Here is a 23214-nt window from a genome sequence, read left to right as displayed (position 1 = left end):
ATAATAAAATCACAATAAAAGCATTTCTTTTTGAGCACCCATGGTAGGGATACTCAAAATATTTAACAAATAGTAGGACAGAACTATTGAATAATCAACCAGTGTTAGAACAGGGTCCCGGGGGAATCTCACTCCCACCCCCATGCCAGGCATTAACCCCTTAGTTGCTGAATCATGAGGAGGTCTGAGGGTGCCAGGAAAGGAGTTCAGACAACCAAGGTGGCAAGGACACACAAGGGGCTTGGGCAATGGTTATCTAATCAATATGGCAGTGTTTTATTATTTATTATTATTATATTGAGATGGAGTTTTGCTCTTGTTGCCCAGGCTGGAGTGCAATGGCATGGTCTCAGCTTATTGCAACCTCCGCCTCCAAGGTTCAAGCGATTCTCCTGCCTCAGCCTCCCAAGTAGCTGGATATTATAGGCACCCACCTCCACCCTGGCTAATTTTTGTATTTTTTGTAGAAATGGGGTTTCACCATCATGGCTAGACTGGTCTTGAACTCTTGACTTCTGGTGATCCGCCTGTCTCAGCCTCCCAAAGTGCTGGGATTACAGGTGTGAGCCACCGTGCCTGGCCTATATGGCAATATTTTAATATTTCAGTAGCTAAGTATCAGCCCTTGACTTCTCATAGCTTCCTAAGTGGGAACCACTGCTAACAGATTTTTGGGGTATCTTTCCAAAAATGTTGTGAGTGTATATAACCTTAAATGTTTTGCATATAGAACTTAACCTAAAGAGAAGCATAATAAAGTTTAAAAATGCTTTACATACATGAGAGCACACTTCACACACTCTGTTGCATCTTGTTCTTTTTATGTAACAGGATATCTAGTAGGTATTTCCATGTCATCACAGACAGATCTGCATTTACAATGGCTTGACACTGTATAGCTCTGAGAATAGAGGGGTGTGTGAGTGTGTGCAAAAATTCTTTCTCCCTCTTTTTTTCCTTTACTGAACCTTCCCCTGATTACTTACCTGAGGCTCACCCTAATGATAGTCACCAGTCAGCTGGCAGAGCCTTCAGAGAAATCACTGGTTAGTATTAATAATCTGTAGAGAAAATTGTATAAAACATCTTTTCCAAAGCACTTACCTTGGACTGCCCAGAGATGCGTTATTCTCATGTGGCCAAAGTCAAGCGCCTTAAAGGAACCACAATGTTAGAGAGAAATGGTTCCCTATCAACACAGAATCAGAGTTTACTTTAGATCAAATCCAGAGGTTCCAAAACTCAACACTTTAGTGGTCATTCCAAGTGATGGAAATGCCAAAGCAGAAAATTCAGTTTCTGTAGTGCGGGAACACAGACTTCTAGTGAATCCATCTGAAGGCTTTTACAAAGGCTGGCCTGGCACAAACATGAATTTCCCTTCTAAAGACAAAACAGTTCAAGTTTCTCAGTATTTCAATAAAATTAAAGTAGAGGAGAAGGTCACCCCTCCATTCAGATTCCCATGACTTGGGCCTGAGTTGTGAGGTTTGCCCAAAGTTTGTTTTGTTGCTATGGACACAGAACAGTAGCACTTTATTGGCTCAGGGTTTGTTCTTAAAGAGAGAAGGTTGGGAGAAACAGCCAATTAAGTTCTCCAAGATCCAAATCAGTGACCACCCTCAACAGCAAATAACTCATTCTTCCAACACTGGATTTCCACTTTCGTTATGAGCCATGGGACAGAAAGACTTAAGCTATACCTTCAGAGGAAATAGAATTCAACAGCAAGTCTAGGCTTCATTGGCCTATGGCAATAGTTACCAGGCAAGATCTGTGATGGATTTTTAATTCCTCTGTTATCTATTCATAGAAACCTAAAACTCTATATGCTTTTTTCCTTGAGTTTAAGGCTTTGAAATCTGTGAAAGTAAAAATCCCCTAAGGCAGAAATCTTTTTCAGTCACCAGGTTTCCAGATTTTTCTTTTTCCTTTTTCTGAGATGGAGTCATGCTCCGTCACCCAGGCTGGAGTGCAGTGGTAGTGGTGTGATTTCAGCTCACTGCAATCTCTGCCTCCTGGGTCCAAGTGATTCTCCTGCCTCAGCCTCCTGAGTAGCTGGGATTACAGGTGCCCACCACCATGCCCAGCCCATTTTTGTATTTTTACTAGAGACGGGATTTCACCATGTTGGTCAGGCTAGTCTCGAACTCCTGACCTTGTGATCCACCTGCGTTGACCTCCCAAAGTTCTGGGATTACAGATGTGAGCCACCACACCCAGCTAGATTTTTTTTTTTCTCTAAATAAAGCTGCTTTTTCTTACTATAGAAAAAAGTACTTGCTTATTACAACCTAGTGGCTTTCATTTTAGTTTTACTGCTACTTATAAGGAATATATTTTACAAATTTTATAATAAAAATTTTCAGGAAATAATACTCTTATTATTTACGATACTCTTCTATTTCCTTTTCTCATTTAAATTAAAACTGATTGTAATCCACTAGGTTGATTTCATGATCCACTGGTGGGTCACAACCCCTAGCTTACAAAATGTTGTTATAAATTCATCTATTCACTCAACTTCACATTTGTTGTCACCTGTGTGCCAGGCACAGTTGCTAGGTGTGGGGATATACCTCAGTTCCTATAGTCAATACAACTTAGAGACCAATGAAAAAACAGACAGTAAATAAGCTCGATAAAAGCAAAATGAATTCTTTTTTCTTTGGAGACAATGTCTCACTCTGTCATCCAGGCTGGAGTGCAGCGGCATGATCATAGCTCACTGCAGCCTCAATCTCCGGGGCTCTGGCAATCTTTTTGCCTCAGACTCCTGAGTAGATGGGACTACAGGTATGCAGCACCATGCCCAGCTAATTTTTCTGACTTTTAGTATACAAGAGGTCTTGCTATGTTGCCCAGGCTGGTCTTGCACTCCTGAGTTCAAGCAATCCTCCTCCTTCAGCCCCCTTAAAGTGTCAAGATTACAGGTGTGAGCCACCATGCAGCCACAATGACTCATGTTAAGAGACTCTCCAGAAGCAGTGGGAGTTCATAGCAAGAGTTATTCTTCAGGTCCAGTGAGTCAGGTAGCAGTTTTAAACAGAGAAGAGATCTGACTAGGTCTACATATTAGAAAGATTATTCTGACTGCAATATAGAGAAGCAATTGGAAGGGCCAGGGAAACCAGGTAGAAGTCTGTGGTAGTGGTCCCCATGGGACCTAACAACAGCCCTGACTGAGGAGCACTAGTGACGATGGAGAGGAGACATGATGGGACTTGGTGACTGACTGGATGCTGGGTGAGGGAAAAGGAGACGGTAATGATTCCTGGCTGTCTAGCTTGAGAGTTGACCATGGTGCCATTTATTGAGACAGGAAAGTGTGGGGGATAAACAGGTTCCAGGGAGCGGATTATGAGTTCAGTTTTGGATATGTTGAGATGCAGGGAGACTAATAGACACGTGGTGACATCTATTAGCGTTTCTTACAGATTTTAGAAGTTCAAAAGACGACTCTGGCCTAGAAGCAGGTTTAGAAGTCTTCAGAGTGGATGATGTTTCAGGCCAAGGGAGTGAGTGAGATCGTGAGTGAGATCACTTAGAGAGACAGTATTGGGTAAGGAGAGAAGACTGTCTAGAACAGAGCTCCGAGGACACCACTATTTATGACAATGTTTCTCAAAGCATGGGCCATGTGTAGTTTAAATGCATGGACCTGTTACTTGACTGCAAGTGGCTTACATCAAACAGGTTTACTAACCTCATGAAATACAGAGTCTGGAGGTAGTGCTATCAGAATTGGTGCAAAGATTCAGCAGTGTCCTTGGAGAACTGGGCTCTTTCCATCTCTCTGTTATGCCAACCTCAGTGTGTTGATGGAGGGAAGCCTCTTGGTTGCACTACGGCTGCCTCAACTCCAAGCACCATGAACAGGCTGGATGAAGATGGACTTTCAAAGATTAAAAGGAGGGAAAGAAATTACAGAGAACAATTGATAGACTCTATTAGTCATCTAGACAATCTGTCACCATCTAGATGTTGAATATTTACTTTGAGTGTGTTTATAGTGTAAAATTTTATATTTAAATATTGTCTTATGATTAAAAAAAAGCAGCAGGATTTGGGTATTCAGCGAAGCGTGGCTAAAAACAGATACAAAAGAAGCAGGTGCTGAAGGAAAACCCCAGCCACTTGACTTGGCCAAGGCTCATCACTAATTACTACTACTTTGGGTCTCTCTGCTCCCGTTTCATCTTTTTGGATGCGAGCAAAGCTTTGCCAGGTCTGAAACAGCAGAGAAGGAAATGAAGGCGTTTAGGGATTAAGTGTTAAGTGCTCTTCCCTTTGATGAAATTGGAGAAGTGATGGCATTCTCAGTATCTTCCCCTAAAGCAAAGTGTCTTACTATTTGGAACAGAGATGGAGGAGGCGAGAATACCAATAGCAAAACAAAGCATAAATTGAATAAATGAAAGAGAGAAACTGTAACTTAATTAGGACAATTATATTATCAAAATTGGTCTGCACAGGGCTTGGGGAAATGGACATCATCTTGTGTGTGATGTTGCAGTGTTCGTGAGGTGGCAAATATGGTCAGCTGGGAGCATTTGGAGGCTTTCCATCTGGGAAGTGCTATTTGTGGCACTATGAGAATACTCCCAGTGTGGAAAAGAGTGTTCTTTTACAGAGATTTTAATTATCTCCAACTTGCTCACTTCTCATCTCTCTTTGATCCTTGCTTGTCTTTGAACTACTGACTTTAGGATGGTGCTACACTAACTCCCATGGATCACCCTTAATAGCCCCAAACAGGGAGCCACAGGAATCCTGTGAAAGCCTGCAGAACTACCCTCGCACCTAGAAAGAGGGGCCACTGTTCTGAGCCCTGGGCTTTAGAGTGCTCTGCAAAGGACAGACACATACAGAAACCTACATTCAAGAAGATGTGAGCTGGGGCCAGGCGCAGTGGCTCACGTCTGTAATCCTAGTACTTTTGGAGGCCAAGGTGGGTGGATCACCTGAGGTTAGGAGTTTGAGAACAGCCTGGCCAACATGGTGAAACCCTGTCCCTACTAAAATACAAAAATTAGCCAGGTATGGTGGCATGTGCCTGTAGTCCCACCTACTCAGGAGGCTGAGGTGGGAGAATTGCTTGAACCAGGAGGTGGAGGTTGCAGTGAGCTGAGATAGTGCCACTACACTCAAGCCTGGATGACAGAGTGAGACTCCATCTCAAAAAAGAAAAAAACAAAACAAAACAAAACCCACATGGGCTCTTGATCTGTAGCTCAGCTCTGGAGCAGCAGGAACCATAGCCCTAAAGATTCGATCTCATCATGAACCACATTCAGGTCTCAGGTGGGAATGGTTCACCACATCTTCTACCCTTTGCCTTCCAAACAAAAGATGATTGTGCGCAAATGCTAGAAAGGTTTGTGGGTCATGCTGCTGCTAAGACCAGACACAGACACTGGCTTGGAGTGCAGGAAGGACTGGGGCAGCAGCAGTAAGGTAGGAGGAAAGGTGACTTGTCAAAACCTCTCAGCATGAATGCAAGATTCGTGCATAATGAAATACGTTTCCCAGTGGTGCTGAGCATCTGTTTTTTGCTTCTTTTAATGCCTTAATTTGTAATTCACAGGCATTTGTATATGGGAATGGTATTTGCAAGAGCTACACACGGTGGCTGAAGAACATTGTGCAATACGAATCCTGATTACCCTTGAATTTATATATGTGTAGATCTAGATGAAACATGAATGAAGCCTGGTACCAACTTGTCATATTACTGGATGGATCTAGAGATTGTTTGAGAGATGGTAAAAACAGCCATAGAAGCGATAGTGAAGTATAAGAAATTAAGATACTCCATAGCATTTTCTGGCCCATGATAATGTTTGAAAGTGATGTGAAAATCTTGCTTTTAACAACTTAGTGATTTTGCTGAGAAGGCAAGACAATCAAACGTTGTAAAACAATACTTTGATTTTTATATATTTAGGTTTTCTGTATTTTTCATCATCTCATAACACGTTTGCAGTGCTTTCTTCATACCTTCTTAAACTAATGAACAAAATACTTCATGCTATTGCTGGCAACATGACCTGCCAGCCAACAGTTGTATTTCAGCATCTTTGCTGAAATTGCACAGTAATATTTGCTTATTTGAAAATTTTGTGGCATTTTGGCCCTTAATTCATAAAAATGAATGAAAAACAGAAAAATAAACTTATTATTAGCATAACTCAAATTTAATATAGTGAAACTAGCGATGGAAGTCAATACGATGCTCAAAGCCCCAAATATTAACCCTTATCAGAAGGTTTTTGAACTTAAACACATCCTCTAGTATTAGTCATTTGTAAAAGAAAATACAATTAAAGATGATGAGAATAGCACTACATTTCATATCAAAGTAGTCTCAAACTTCATTTTTCACAAGATGGTCATAATTCTAAATGGATACTGAGTTTTTAAAAAAAAGTTACTATTTTTTTTTTATCCAAGGTGGCCAATTAAGAGTCTTCTAGAGTGCCTTGGCCCCTTGGAAATAGCAAGACAGTGTGCAAAGATCATCTCTGTGGGTTTTCATCCAAAAATAAAAATGGGAATCCACCAGAATTGTGAAGGACACCCCAGATTCCAGGGAGGAGAATATGGACAAACAGCCCCAGTGATGGCATGCAACTGATAAAAATGAGTGAAGCACCAGTAGATGGGAGAGGCAGGCAGCCTCCTTCTGTGACTCACCTTTCCACCTGGGATCCAAGTGACCCAGGCTGAGGGAGAGCGCTTTGTTTCTCACAAGTCCTGGAACTAACTTGGGGAAGTGGCTTGGAAATGCTGTGAGGAAAAGACACAGAGAAAAGTTGCAAACATTTTCCAAAACTCGGGACTGAGAGCAGGGTACCATTTTTAATCCAGACACGTACAAAGTCAGCCATTCTTTGGTGACCTAGCACTGTGGCCACACAGGCATTTTAGTCTTGAGTCAGCAATTGGAGCACCTGCTCTGGCTTAGGGTAGGAGTCTCCATAGCCAGAACTGCACAAAGGGCCTCAGCAGTAGGTGCTGAGATTGTGTTCTCTCCCTTTGCAGGCCTAAGGTGGGAGGAGAGCTGCTACAGAGTTTCTTCTGTGTGATGAGACTTGCAGCCAGGGCTAATGTGGTGGCCTGGAACCAGTCTGCATATGTCATTGCAAGGTAACCCAGTGTACTCCCCAGAGATCATGGTGTAGCAGAGCCTTCTCTGCTCTACCCTCGAGCAGAAATCCAAGCATTTGGAGCACTTGCTTGTCTGGACAAACAGTGGGAGCTGCCTCACCCTTCATGGACATAGACTGTAGTACAACGTGGCTCTCTCGGCTCCACACCCAGACAGACCTCAAGGTATCTGGAGCATTCCCTTCCTTGGATCAGCAGCCTGAGTTGTCCTACCTTTCCCATGCATGATTATGGTGCAAGGCGGCCCTCTCCACTCTACCTGTGGGCAGATTTCCAGGCATTTGGAGCATCTGCTTACATGGACTAGCAGCCTGATTTGCCCTACCCTTCCTGTGCAGAGATCTCGGTGTGGGGAGGCCCTCTCCATTTTGCACTCCGGAAGATCTCCAGGCATTAGGTGCACTTCCTCATCTGGTTCAGCAGCCTGAGTTGCCCCACCCTTCCAAGACACAGATCATGGTGCAGAAAGTTCCTCTCTGCTCCATGACCAGGCAGATTATCAGGCATTCAGAGTACCCATATGCCTCGATCAGCAGTCTGAGTCACTCAAACCCTCCTGCACAGAGATCTTGGTACAGGGGGGCCCTCTCTCCTCCATGCTCAGGCAGATCTCCATGCATTTGGAACACTTGCTTGCCTGGCACAGCAGTCTGAGCCACCCACCCTTCCTGTGCATAGATCCTGGTGCATTGGGTTTCATGTTCAGATAGATGTCCAGGCATCTGGAGCACTCACTCTCCTGGATTAGTTTAGGCCACCCCATCCCTGTACAGGAAGCTTGGGGTCAAGGGAATTTCCCAAACACCTTTGGGTGCTTGGCAGTGGCTACCCACTGCATTCTCTCTTGGTGCTGGTGCTTGTGCCTGCCATCAGGGAACCTGTAGTTGGACCTGCTCAGTACAGCTCTGCCCACGTTGGCCCCTACCTCCCTGTATCTGAGCAGGGAGCCCAGACCACGTGAACTCCATGAATCAGCTCACTGCCTGAGGTAACAGAGCTTTTCCCAGTAAACAATGATCAAGTATAAACCCAGTCACATTGGCCACAGCAGGCTCTTACCTAACAGCACCATCTACTGGATCGTAGGTTGAACAGCCCAATATAAAACCTGCTGGCAGAAGTGCATAGGGTTATAGAATCAAAGCCAAAAGACCCTACCCAGCATTCTTTACAGTCACACTCTCTGGAGAGTGGGGAAAAGGAAAAGGGAAAGAAAAAAACCCAATAATATCACAAGGAAAGAAAGAAAAATACGCAATCCTACCCATATGAAAATAACTATAAAATTAAAATGCCAGCATCTTCAAATGAGAAGGAACTGGTGAAAGAATTCTGGCACCATGAAAAATCTGAATATAGTGACACCACCAAAGGATTAAACTTGCTCTCCAGCAATGGTCTATAGCCAAAATGGAAACTCAGAAAGAAGAGATACATTATCCAAAGCATGGATTACAAGGAAGATAAATGAGATCCAAGTCAAGGTTAAAAATCAACAACACAAAACTTCTAAAGCAATCCAGGAAATGAAAGAAGAGACAAACATCTTAAAAAGAAATCAATCAGAGATTCTGGAGTTAAAAAACTCACTTAAGGAATTTCAAAACACAATTGAAAGCTTTGTCAATAGACTAGACCTAGTAGAAGAAAGAATTTCAGAGCCTGAAGATGGATCTTTTGAACTAACTCAGTTAGAAAAAAAACAACAAACAAAAAAAAATTTTTTTTAAGGTGAACAAAGGCTTTGAGAAATATGGGTTATGTAAAACCAAACCTATGAATTACTGGCATTCCTAAGAATGAAAAAAGTGAACAACCTGGAAAACATATTTGAGGGAATAATTCAAGAAAGATTTCTTAATCTTGCTAGAGTAGACATCCAGATACAAGAAATTCAGAGAACACCTAGAAGATACTATACAAAATGAACATCATCAAGGTATATAGTCACCAGACTGTCTAAGGTCAATGCCAGAGAAAATATCCCCCCACCCCGCCCCAAGATGGAGTCTCACTCTGTCACCCAGGTTGGAGTGCAGTGGCATGATCTTGGCTCACTGCAGCCTCCTCCTCCTGGGCTCAAATGATTCTCATGCCTCAGCTTCCTGAGTAACTGGGACTACAGGCACATGCCACCACAGCCAGCAAATTTTTATATTTTTAGTAGAGACGAGGTTTTGTCATATTGGCCAGGTTGGTCTTGAACTCCTGACCTCAAGTGATCTGCTGACCTCAGCTTTCTAAAATGCTGGCATTACAGGCGTGAGCCACTGTGCCCAGCAGAAAACATCTTAAAGGCAGCTAGAGAAAAAGGTCAGATTGTGTACAAAGGGAATCCATCAGGCTAACAGTGGCTGTCTCAGCAGAAACCTTACTTGCCAGGGGAGATTGGAAGTCTGTTTTTAGCATTTTTAAAGACAAGAAATTCCAACCAAGAATGTCATATACCTCCAAATTAAGTTTTATAAGCAAAGGAGAAATAAAATATTTCCTAGATAAGCAAGAGCTAAGGGAGTATGTTACCACCAGACCAGCTGTACAAAAGCTCCTTAAAGGAGTTCTAAACACGGAAATGATAGAATGATATCTGGTACCACAGAAAAATACACTTTTAAGTACATAGCCAACAGACCCTATAAAGCAACCACACCATAGAAATTACAAAACAACAGCTAACAACCTCATGATAGGATCAAAACCTTGAATATCAATATTAACCTTGAATGTAAATGGTCTAAACATCTCGCTTGAAAGGCACAAGGTGGCAAGTTGGATAAGAAAATAAGAGCCATTTATTTGCTATCTTCAAGTGACCATTCTCACACATTAATGATATCCACAGGCTCAAAGTAAAGGGTTGGAGAAAGATCTGCCATGCAAACAGAAAACAAAAAATGAGTAGGGGTTTCTATTCTTATATCAGATAAAACAGACTTTTAACTAACAATAGTAAAAAAGGACAAAGAAGGGCATTACATAATGATAAAGAGTTCAATTCAACAAGAAGACTTAACCACCCTAAATATATACACAGCCAACAATGAAGCACCCAGATTCATAAAACAGGTATTTATTTCTAGACCTACGAAAAGACTTAGCGACACAGTAGTAGCGGGGGACTTCAAGACCACATTGCCTGCATTAGAGAGATCGCTGAGGCAGAAGCCAACAAAGAAATTCTAGACTTAACTTCAACACTTGACCAACTGGGCCTAATAGACATCTACAGAATATTCCACCCATCAACCACAGAATATACATTCCTCTTATCTGCACACAGAACGTACTCCAAGACTGACCACATTTGGTTATAAAGTTAAGTTTTAAGAAATAAAAAAAATAATAAAAATCATGCCAACCATACTTTCAGACCACAGTGGAATAAAAATAGAAATGATTATCAAGAAAATTGCTCAAAACCACATAAGTACATGGAAATTAAACAACTTGCTCCTGAATCACTTTTGGGTAAACAATGGAATTAAGGTAGATATAAAAATATTCTTGGAAATTAATGAAAACAGAAACAATATATCAAAATCTCTGTGACAGCAAAAATAGCATAAAGAAGAAAGTTTATAGCAGTAAACACCTACCTTAAAAAGCTAAATAGATCTTAAATTAATGATCTAACATCACACCTACAGGAACTAGAAGAACAAACTAATCCCAAAGCCAGCCAAAAAAAAAAAAAAAAAAAAGACATAATTAAAATCAGAGCAGCACTGAATGAAATTGAGACCCAAAAACCCATACAAAGAATCAATGAAAACAAAAACTGGTTCTTTGAAAAAATAAACAAGACTGATAGACTGCGAGCTAGATTAACAAAGAAAACAAGAAGATCCAAGTAAGCCTAATCAGAAAGGACACAGGTGACATTACAACCGAGAAAAACACAAAAGATCCTCAGATTATTATGAATACCTCTATGCACAAAAACTAGAAAACCTACAGGAAATTGGTAAATTCCTAGAAACATACCCCTTCCCAAGATTAAATCGAGAAGAAATCAAAAGCCTGAAGAGACTAACATTAAGTTCCAAATTGAATCATTAATAAAAACCCTAACAACCAAAAAAAAGGGGCAGACCAGAATTCACAGCCAAATTATACCAGACATACAAAGAAGAGCTGGTACCAATTCTACTGAAACTATTCCAAAAAACTGAGAAGGAAGGACTTCCCCCAACTTATTGTATGAAGCTAGTTTTGGTATCACTCTAATCCCAAAACTGGGCAAAGACACAATGAAAAAAGAAAACTACAGGCCAGTATCCCTATGAACAGACATGAAAATCCTGAACAAAATACTAATAAACTGAATCCAACAGCACATCAAAAAGCTAATTCACCAAAATCAAGTAGGCTTTGAGGTTGGTTAAACATATGTAAATCAACAAATGTGATTCAACATATAACCAAAATTGAATTAAAAACAAAAATCAGGCCAGGCGCAGTAGCTTGCGCCCGTAACCCCAGCACTTTGGGAAGATGAGGCAGATGGATCACCTGAGGTCAGATGTTTGAAACCAATTTGGGCTATATGGTGAAACCCTGTCTCTACTAAAAATACAAAAATTAGCTGGGTGTGGTAGCACACACCTGTAATCCCAGCTCAGGAGGCTGAGGCAGGAAAATCACTTGAACTCTAGAGGTGGAGGCTGCAGTGGACTGAGGTTGCACCACTGCATTCTGGCCTGGGTGATAGAGTGAAACTCTGTCTCAAAAAAAAAAAAAAAAAAAAAAAAAAAAAAAAAAAAAATTCTATGATCATCTTAATAGATGCAGAAAAAGCTTTTGATAAAATCCAACATCATTTTATGATAAAATGTCTCAAGATAATCGGCATCACAGGAAAGTACCTCAAAATAATGAGAGCCATTTATGATAAATCCACAGCGAACATTGTATTGAACAGGCAAACAGAGGAAGCATTTCTACTGAGAACAATAACAAGATAAAGATGCCCATTTCTACCACTCCTCTTCAACATAGTACTGGAAGATTTTGCCAGAGCAATCAGGCAAGAGAAAGAAACAAAAGGCATCCAAATAGGAAAAGAAACCAAACTATTTCTCTTTGCTGATGATATGATTCTATACCTAGAAAACCTTAAAGACTGCCAAAAACGTCCTGGAACTGGTAAACGACTTCAATAAGTTTCAGGATACCAAAATCAGTTAGCATTTCTATACAGGAATAACATTCAAGCTGAGAGCCGAATCGAGAACACAATTCCATTTACGACAGCCACACACACATACACGCAATACCTAGGAATACATCTAACTAGGGAGGTGAAAGAGAGCTACAAGAAGAACTGTAAAACACTGCTTAACAGATGACACAAATGGAAAAATATTCTATGATAATGGATAGGAACACTAAATATCATTACAATAGCCAAACTGCCTAAAACAATGTATAGAGTGAACACTGTTCCTATCAAACTACCAATGTCATTTTTCACAGAACTAGAAAAAAGTATTCTAAAATTCCCATGCAACCAAAAAGGAGCCTAAATAGCCAAAGCAATCCTAAGCAAAAAGAGAAAAGCTGGAGGCATCTCATTACCTGACTTCAAACTATACTACAAAGCTACAGTAACCAAAAGAGCATTGTACTGGTACAAAAACATAGATTAATGAAACAGAATACCAAATCCAGAAATAAAGCCACACACGTACAGCCATCTGATATTTGACAAAGTCAACAAAAATAAGCAGTGGGGAAATCCCTATCCAATAAATGGTGATGGGATAGCTGGTCAGCCATATGCAGAAGAATGAAACTGGACCCTTACCTTTCACCATATATACAAAGATGGATTAATGATTTAAATATAAGACCTCACACTATAAGAAGCCTAAAAGAAACCTAGGAAACACTATTTTGGACATGGGCCTTGGGAAATAATTTATGACTAAGCCCTCAGTAGTAAATAGATAACCTATATAATGTGAGAAAAATATTCGCCAACTCTGCATCTGACAAAGGTCTAATATCCAGGTTCTCTAAGGAACTTAAACAACTGAATGAGCAAAAAAACAAATAAATCCATTTAAAAATGATCAAAACACATGAACAAACACTTCTCAAAAGAAGACACACAAGTGGACAACATGAAAAAATGCTCAACATCACTAATCATCAGAGAAATGCAAATCAAAACTACTATGACTATGACATCTCACACCAGTCAGAATGTCTATCACTAAAAAGTCAAAAAATAAGATATGTGCCAGGAGCAGTGGCTCACATCTGTAATTCCAGCACTTTCAGAGTCCAAGGTAGGAGAATCGCTTGAGTTCAGGAATTTGAGGCCAGCCTGGGCAGCATGGTGAGTCCCATCTCTGTAAAACATACAAAAATTAACTGGGCATGGTGGCATATGCCTGTAGTTCCAGCTACTTGGGAAGTTGAGGTGGGAGGATTCATTGAGCTCAGGAGGTTGAGGTTGCAGTGTGCCATGATTGCACGACTGCACTCAAGCCTGGGTGACAGAGCGAGACTCTGTCTCAAAATGAACAAACAAAAAACATACTAGCGAGGCTGTGGAGAAAAGGGAATGCTCATACACTGTTAGTGGGAATGTAAATTAGCTCAGCCACTTTGGAGATTTCTCAAAGAAATTAAAACAGAACTACCATTCAACCCAGTAATTCCATTATTGGGTATATATCCAAAAGAAAATAAATCATTCTACAAAAAGATAGGTACATTCATGTTCATCACAGCATTATTCACACTAGCAAAGACGTGGAATCAATCTAAGTGTCCATCAGTGGTGGACTGGATAAGGAAAACATGGTACATACACACCATGTAATAATACGCAGCCATAAAAAACCCTGAAATCATGTCCTTCACAACAACATGGACGTAGCTGGAGGCCATTATCCTAAGCAAATTAACAAAGAAACAGAAACCAAATACTGTATGTTCTCACTTACAAGTGGGAGGTAAACATTGGCTACTCAAAGACATAAAGATGGCAACAATAGAAAGTGGGGGCTATTACAATGGGGATGGAGAAGGGAAAGGGTTGAAAAACTACTTATTGAATACCATACTCTGTACCTGGGTGACAGGATCAATCATACGCTAAGCCTCAGTATACTCAGTCATCACACTGCACTGCTGTTGGGTTGCATGTGGAGTACAGTACACTGAGGCTTAGCGTATGATTGATCCTGTCACCCAGGTACAGAGTATAGTATTGATCATGTCACCCATATCCAGGTAACAAACCTGCACATGTACCCCTGAATCTAAAATAAAAATGGAAATTATTAAAAAAATACAGAAATTAAATTGTGAAGAAGATAGACTATCAAAAGACCTTTTCTGTTAAGAGTCCAGCGAAGTTCAAATTTAGTTTCTTGGAAACAATTTTTAAATAGCTAAGAGAGTCAACAGAAAACTGTGGACTGTAACGAAGTAACTGCTTCACACTTCTCGAATCTTCTCAAATTTAGTATCTGCATTATCTATGACTTTAGATTTTACTCTTATGTTGCTGTTACTTTTGCTAAGGAAGTATTATGATATACATAGATATTGCCTGTTCTATTTAAAAAAAATCTAGAAAAATACATTAAGATCTGTTTACTCCTTATGACTATTAGTGGTTTCTTGTGTGTGTGCTGGTTTGACAAGTAGAGGTTGTTTCCTAACCAAAAACACAATAGAAAAGAAAGATTTAGTGCAGGATTACCTGTGCAAACAGCTGTGACGAAAACACAGGGAGACAAATGAAAATTTTAGCTACTCATGTTTATTAACTGATTTACATTTGACAAAACAAAGATAGGTGCACAAAGAGCTGTTTGACAAAGTCAAATCCCAGGTATCAAACAACAGCATTCCCCTGGCTGCCACAGAGGGCACCTGTGCCCACTCTGAGGGGATGTGCTCTTCCATTCGACCACTCAGTCATCACACTGCACTGCTGTTGGGTTGCATGTGGAGTACAGGTCTGCATGCATCTGACATCAGAGAAGCGGCCCACTAAACACGAAGAGCCCTAGTTATAGATGTCACAAGTTGATGTTAGTAACCGCCAAGTACTAATTCTGTACTAAAATGGTCAGAAAAGATAACAAGCTTTGAGTACTGCGTAAAATTATACCTTTTAAAGAGAACAGCCTCTTGTAAGCTGCCTTGTAACTTATTTCCTCCCTTGCCAAGGTCTATTCATTTATGTCAAATCAAGAACATATAGCACAACTTCCAAAAAACTACTTTAACAATGGTCATTAACTTCTCCCTAAGGACCCATGCCTAAGGTTATTTACATAAGATTTGAGATCTTCATAATTTAGGAGAACTTTCAATTCCGAGCTTGAGAAGATATCTCTCCTACTAGATAATAGGATACTCAGAAATACTAGAGGTATAATCACTTATTGAAGGAGAAAAAAAATATTGAGGTTTTCTATACTGACATGAAAGTACATATACAATTTTTATCATAGAAAAAAACTAAAATGTGAATAGTACCAAAATATAACAGATAAATTGGGAGGAACCAGCTATTAGGCTTCAATTCTTCTTACTATATTTTGCAGACAATTCTAGTATTATAGAGATTATCAGGATACACCAAAAAGGATTTCAGGTGGAAACTTCAAAAACAGCAAAACTCAGTTTTAAGACAAGATTCATTTCTAGAGGCATTACGCACCAGTATACAGTTAAGGTGTTTCTGGTGGAACATCAACATCAATATACTTAAAAAAAAAATCTTTTTTTAAAAAAAAATCAGATGTGCTTATCTGGCTGCTAATATGCCCCCACCACTCTGCCTCCAAAGTGATCATTTTGTCATTAATTATAAAAAAGCATAAAAATTATACTCAACACACAACATGGCAAAACCTAGTACAATTTATAGTTTTATGTAATACACTTAATTGGACAATTTTTGTACCACTCTCTGGCCCTACAGTTTCCTACTTCCTGATGTTTCTTGGAAACTGTAACTATCCAGGCAACAGGAGCATTAATTACTTTCTTAGAGAACAAATAAAAAACTTTTAAGAATTGGCTAAAGTGAGCACCCCATAGTCACTTTATGAAATAGAAATTCAAACAGCACTTTTAAAAAGTGAACTGGAATATGTGGGAAATGTAAACAGCAGGGATTCTTCTATTTAATGCCTGCCCCACTCAGGGACACTTACATTTACGCATGAACCTGCTGGAATCCTTCCTGAATGTGTACGCTCTGTTGACCTCAGCATGACTGAGTGAAGGGACCGAAAAGGAGAGACCATCTCCAACCATTTGTTTTTGTGGAATTTACTTAGAAAAATTTTATTAAGAGATTCTAAGAAGTATGAGAAACTAACACATTTTTACCACTCTATGCAGGCTTTTCTAGCCTTTTGAGCACATAGCTTTAAGCAGGGGGGCTGGCAGGGTGGGGGCGCCTCAAAAGGAGAGAGGAAGGACCCTCCCTCCTTGGCCTGCTAATAGGTATGCCTATGGGAACCATAGGAGTAAAAGTCAAGAATTGTTCAGAAAACTGCCTTTAAGTCAGGACAAAGGAACAAAACATTTGCAAAGAAAGCACCAAAAAAAAATCAAGTAATTTACTTCGCATTTTCATAAACAAAATAATTAGTTCCCTCTCTCATCTTTTCTCTACCATGTCTTTTGTATAAAGGCATTTCTTTCTGAACTGTGAGCTGCCTAGACAAAGCCATGTCATCTGATGAGAAGCAGACTTTGCTCAGCAACATTGAGAAAAAACAGATCTTCTTTCCATTTCTTAGCCTATGACAACTGCTGAATGCTGAAACCTAACCCCAAAGCCCCACTTTGCCATTTCATAGTTTGCATTAAAAAAAAAAAAAAGAACCTTAGAGAAAAAGAAGCAGCTTTGACTCCTCCCTTAAAAAGTTTATTCTCTAATTCTACAAATATCAAGAACAAGGCAGATGTGTTTTATTTTATTTTACATTAGGAAAAAAACCACAATCTCAAAGCAAGCACCTGGGTTTTACTTCAGTTCATAATAATTTAATGTGCCTGAGAATTTTTGTGCAAATTCATGTCACCTTTCATTAAAAATATGCATAGCGCACTTTGGAAAAAGTTGGTTTAGTTGCAACCAACTTTTCTTACAAAAAAATTTTACATATATAAATATATAACATTCCCTAGTTCCTATTGATTGCACTTCTGGCTTAACCCCTTCCAGCCTCCAAGGAATTTTTAAAAACACGCAATTATGTTTGTATTCCTTGGCTACTGTACTTATTCAGAAGAAATATTCTATAAACAAGTTTTCTTAGTTCCAATTTACTCACATTTTCCTTTTTTTTTTTTTCTTTTTTTTTTGAGATGGAGTCTTGTTCTATCACCAGGCTGGAGTGCAGTGGCGCAATCTCGGCTCACTGCAACCTCCGCCTCCTAGGTTCAGGCGATTCTTCCACCTCAGCCTCCCAAGTAGCTGGGACCACAAGTGCGTGCCACCATGCCCGGCTAATATTTCTGTATTTTTAGTAGAGATGGGGTTTCACTGTGTTGGCCAGAATGGTTTCAATCTTTTGACCTTGTGATCCACCCACCTCAGCCTCTCAAAGTGTGGGATTACAGGCATGAGCTACCATGCCCAGCCTCACATTTTCCTTCTTAAAAGTAAATCTCTCCCATCTCTCCCCAGCTGTTTTTTTTTTTTTTTTTTTTTTTTTTTGGAGGTTATATAAAAATACCAATTTTAAAAAATGAACTTTTATTAATCATAAATACAAAATAATTGAGTGGTATTTGGGCTGCTAGGGGCTCAAAGGCCTGAAAGCAGAAAGGAAAATAGGAGTCTCCACCTGTGATTCAATAAAAAAGATGAAACTCCTAATTTTGCTAATGCTGTGAGCATATCATTTGATAGATGCGTAATTTAGCCAGACATTAACGGGGAAAACATATAAGCCATCTCACCATTGTCTCGGTAACACACTGAGCTTACCCCACCAAACCTTCAGAGCGGCTTTCTATAAGCAACATAACTGCTCCTTTTCTCTTCTCATTCTTCCAACCTGGGTTCTCTCTGCTTTATGCTTACCAGAAGTAAATGTGCCAGCAAGTTCAGTATCTCTGTATGTTTCAGGATTAGTGAATTTCTTTATTATTCACTTTTTATTTTCAAGACAAGAAAACTCAACTGAAGGAGTATATTAAACCTTTCTTTCCTGCCTCTGAACACTCTTGGCCCATTCATTTATACTTCCAATTTGCCAGCCTTCATCCATTAGGGCTCACCCCAATTTTGCTTCAATTCCTCCATTCCCCCTTTCACATTCACAACCCTTGTGCAACATTCCTTTACTCTCAAGTCAGACCAGACCACATGTTTCAGTGCATAGCTAGCCTCAGGTGCTCATTTGTATAAGAGGTCAGTTAACTGCTGAGCCTCAGTCCTCCTTCAGGACACCCATTTTGGGTGAGGATGTGCAAACTGGGGCAGCAAAGCTACCCATTATGACTGGAAGACTCTGATTTCTCCTTAGTCCACTCAATAAACTGCTCCCTGAATTTAAATAAACAGCAGAATCTGGTTTTTGAAGACCAGTTTCTGCCTCCTGGTATCTTCCATTCTCTTGGGCACCAGAAGTCTTGACCACTCTGGCTATTCCCAGTCTCTTCAGCCTGTCCACTAAGTTCATCTTCAACTGGCCAACATCAGGAGGGTTCCGGGAGGGTCTCAAGCCATACATCTCCTGGAGGAATGTCTCAGCTGGTCGAGAGGCCAAAAAATTTTCAGAGAGATGCACTCGAGGCTCAAAGGGCAAAGGAGAAGGGCAAGGTGACTGAGATGGTGAATTTGGTGGTGTGGAAGGGATAGCCAAGGCTTTAGGGAGAGGCTGGAGGACGGGGTCCTCTGAAACTGGGCTGTGGTACACTTTGGCAGAGATGCCTCGCTCTTGCAGAAGTTTGGCCAAGCTCCTGGTGCTACTGAAGGTTGTAGTGGAGTCTCGTCTGTTGGTGATGGACTCACCAATGCTGAGTCTATAGGACAAGGCAGGAGAATTTACAGCCGTGTTGGATGAACTGCTGCCACTACTTCCACAGGATAATGAAGGAAACCCAGAGCTTTAAAAAAAAGTTGGGGAGAGAATGTTAAGAATAAAAAGCAAGCCTCAAGCCAGCATTTAAAGTAGTTATAGTAGTTATTCTTGGTAAATATAAAGTAATAGGCAACTCTGCCCTATGCCTTTCTACCTTTGGATGTTTTAACCTGTATTCTTTCTTTGTAACAGGGTAGCCACAAGCATAACCTGTATTCTTTCTTTGTAATAGAGTAGTCACAAGCATAACAACTTGCTGTGAGTTCTATGAGACCTTCTAGTAAATTATTGAGCCTAAAAGTGGTTTTGGGAGCCCTCTGCACTGGCAGTGTTGTCAGAAGTGAAAGTGAGCTTGTGCAGAGGACTGGTCCTGTAAATCTTGCAGTTTGGCTAACTCTGAGTGTGTAGCGCCAGCTGGGTTATTTATTAGTTTCTTGCCTAGGACCAGTCGCCTCAACCTTCCATGCATGGGTTTACTTTACACAATACATACTCACTTGCCCTGCCTACTTCAAAGAGTTACAATAATCAAATGAGAAAATAGAGTGTGAAAATATTCTAAAGACACATGATCACAGAACATTAATTAACATGGTGGAAATTAAAATAAAGGTAATTTTTAAAAGAAAGTCATAAAAATATACCTGAGGAAAGAAGTGAGGCCCCAGATTTCCCTGGGACTCTTACCTGGGGGTAACCTGAGTGATGTCAGAGGGATGTAATATTCTACAGGTGGTGAAAGTGAATGTTGAGTTTGTGCATGACAGGCACTTTCCTGGGTTGGCAGTTGCAACTGAAGTAGATTTTTAGGGAGCAAATACAAGATTGAAAGACTAGATTAATAATGTAAAAAGCTCATCATTATTTATTAATAATACAGCATTTATCAAGTACCTTTTGTACTAAAAATCCCCAAATCTGGAAATGAAATAAATATACATGAAGATTGTGCTAGTATTAATTGTTATAAAGGTGAATCCAATACTTTAAAACTGTAAAGCAAAAGGCATAAACAAAGCTTAGAAATAAGAAAAGAAAACTGAAAAACTACATTAAAAAAATCAAGATCTAGTTATCCAAATGATTCAGCCAAATTTATCCACTCTGGTAGTTCTCAAAGTGTGGTCTGCAGACTCTGTGGGAGTCCACAGGTCAAAGCTACTTTCACAGTAATGTTAACTCAGAGGACTTTTTTTTTTTTGACAGGGTTGACATTTGCATGGCTGGTACAAAAGGAATGGAAGGCAAAACTGCTGACTCCTCAGCACATATCAAGGCAACATCACCAAGTTATACCAGTCTTCTTCACTGTTACACACTTGGTATTCTTTAAAAAGCCATATCAAGAATGTCCTTGAAGTAGCAGTAAAAATTATCTATTAAATCTTGAATCTTGGCCCTTGAATCTTTTTTCTTTTCTGTGTGAAGTGGGAAGGTTGCATTAAGCACTCTTGCTGCATTCTGAGATACAGTGGTTATCTAGAAGAAAACACTTGTGTAACTGATTTGAAATTTTGTCATGGAATACCACTTTTACTTGAAAGAACTAACAGATAAACTATAGTTATTCATATTTGGGTATAAGACAGACATGTTAAAAATAAATGAAGTGAGCCTGTCCCTTCAAGAAAAACAGCTAACAAAATGTGAGCTTTCAAGAAAAAGTTAAGTTTTGGAAAACTTGTATCCACCACTGAAAGCATGTACATCTTTAAAGACTTTTGTGATGAGATAGGTGGTGGTATTAATATGATTTTAATATTTGTATATAAAAAATTCATCAATATTTGGAAAATCTGCATAACTCCATGAACCAATCAATATCTTCTAAATGACCAATGCATGATGTTAAAAATCAAGCATGAATGAAAGATACTTTCAAAATGTAGTATATAACCAATGCATTTTATTTTATTTTATATTTATATATATATTTTTTAGTAGAGACAGGGTTTCACCATGTTGCCCAGGCTGGCTTTCAACTCCTGACCTCAGGTGATCCGCCTGCTTCAGTCTCCCAAAGTGCTGGGGTTACAGGTGTGAGCTACCGTACCTGGCCCGATCAATGTATTTTAATGTTAACAAATTAATGAAAAGTTCATTGTTACGGTTTCAGATCTCACACTGCTACAAATGTTCAAGAAATTACTACTTACCAAGTTTTAGTGTAATATCAAAGAATATCTACAAATATCTGAAAAGACTATTAAAACACTCTTTCCTTTTCCAACTGTATGTTTGTCCCTGGCTGCATTTCCTTCACATTGTTCAACCAAAACAACATATTGCAGTAGACTGAATGTAGAAGCTGCTAATGACAATGAAGCTATTTTGTATTAAGTCAAAAAACAGAGACCTGCACATATGCCAAAACTGTTTTTCTCACTATGCAAAAAAATAGCTATTTTTCATAAAACATATTTGTGTAACACAATTAAGTGAGTTAATACATATTAATTTCTCAGTTTTGATTTATGATATGTTAAACGTCAATAGATATAACCTACACAGATAGGCTCTCTGGAATTCCCAATGATTTTTTTTTTTTTTTTGAGATGGAGTGTCGCTCTGTCGCTCAGGATGGAGTGCAATGGCACAGTCTCAGCTCACTGCAACCTCCGCCCTCTGGGTTTAAGTGATTCTCCTGCCTCAGCCTCTGAGTAGCTGGGACTACAGGTGCCCGCCACCACGCCTGGCTAATTTTTGTATTTTTAGTGTAGACAGGGTTTCATCATGTTGGCCAAGCTGGTCTCGAACTCCTGACCTTGTGATCCGCCCACCTTAGCCTCCCAAAGTGCTGAGATTACAGGCATGAGTTACTGTGCCCAGCCCTCAATGATTTTTTAAGAGTGTAAAGAGGTCCTGAGCTCAAAAGGTTTGTGAACCACTTACTTGAATTCATCTAGCTCTCTACACAATCTACTAATGCAGGCTGACTAAGATAAAGTGGAGAGAATCAGGAATGCCACAAATGCTATAGATTTTCATTATCTGACATCCAAGATTGAGTACCCTCCAGTGAGCAGAGGTAGCCAGCTGACCATCTAGTAAGTCAGAATGTAAGGTATTTCTGCTTACTATACCATATTCAACCAGACACTCTTCTCACCTGTAACTGGTCCACCAGCTGAAGTAATGGGTGGTAGGAAGATCCCTGTTACTGGCTTGGATGTTGAAAGTTTCTCTTCCACTTGAAGAGGTTGCTGAACCTGAAAAGTAATGCCCTCCTCTTCATCCTCTTCTAAATCTGAGATGTGATAAATGGCATCTTTGGGCAACTGGGTAAAGCCTTTTGTAATGACACCTGGTCGTGGATCAAGGATGGTTCCCAAATTTGGTTGAGCAAGCTGCTGCCAGTGATACAGAGTTTGTGATCCTGAATATGCAAGACAAAGGAGGGAGAAAAGGCATGTTTTACAGTTCTCACAAAATCTTACAGAAGCTACAACTCTAGTGTAAAGACAATAATGACAGCAATAAAACTATTTATTTGGTGTTAATAATTTGAAAAAGCTGCAAATTAAAGTTTTCAGTGGAAGATGACAATATGTCAAAGGTAAGAGTAATAATCTATTTTAATAGATAACTTTGAGAAGGACATCTAAAGGGGTAAAAAACAAAAACAAAAACAAAAAAACCGAACAACCAAAAAGACATCCTTGATAGGAAAGGAGCTTAGCTACTGAGGCAGTGATGGAAGATACGTGCCTATGAGGTGGGCTGTATTTTCCCAGGTAACAAAAAAGTCAACACTTGGCTGGCCTGGAACTATGCCTATGAAATTGAAAGTCAAAAGCCAGGCTCCCAGGGAGAATAGGAAAATGAAGATAACGAAAAAGAGGATACATCCTCTGGTTCAAGGCTATAGAACCCTGGTAAATGATCATCCCAAGTAATTGCACCAGATGCAATGTCCAATTATGTCACTGTAGTCCTTTCATCCTAAAAAAGACAACTCCTACAAATG

At 39.8% G+C, this 23214-nt stretch overlaps 2 protein-coding genes across 8 annotated transcripts in view; both read right to left on the bottom strand.

Moving 5' to 3' along the window:
* The window catches only part of FLACC1 (flagellum associated containing coiled-coil domains 1), a 41948-nt gene extending 31120 nt beyond the window's left edge, over positions 1-10828 (bottom strand). The window contains exon 1 of the mRNA XM_074399274.1: positions 1105-10828. The gene's annotated coding sequence lies outside the window, so the exon portion shown is untranslated. The remainder of the gene's footprint in view (positions 1-1104) is intronic.
* A 4102-nt stretch (positions 10829-14930) lies between these two features.
* The window catches only part of TRAK2 (trafficking kinesin protein 2), a 66274-nt gene continuing 57990 nt past the window's right edge, over positions 14931-23214 (bottom strand). For all 7 annotated transcript variants that reach the window (XM_010336436.3, XM_010336434.3, XM_074399267.1 and 4 more), the window contains 3 exons: positions 22357-22623; positions 19935-20040; positions 14931-19272 (listed from right to left, as the gene is read on the bottom strand). In XM_010336436.3, the coding sequence (XP_010334738.3) occupies positions 18594-19272; positions 19935-20040; positions 22357-22623 (1052 nt within the window). In that variant the 3' untranslated portion in view covers positions 14931-18593. The remainder of the gene's footprint in view (positions 19273-19934; positions 20041-22356; positions 22624-23214) is intronic.

Source organism: Saimiri boliviensis, chromosome 5 (genome assembly GCF_048565385.1).
Source record: "Saimiri boliviensis isolate mSaiBol1 chromosome 5, mSaiBol1.pri, whole genome shotgun sequence".
NCBI lineage: Eukaryota > Metazoa > Chordata > Mammalia > Primates > Cebidae > Saimiri > Saimiri boliviensis.
This window is presented reverse-complemented; position numbering and strand designations above follow the sequence as displayed.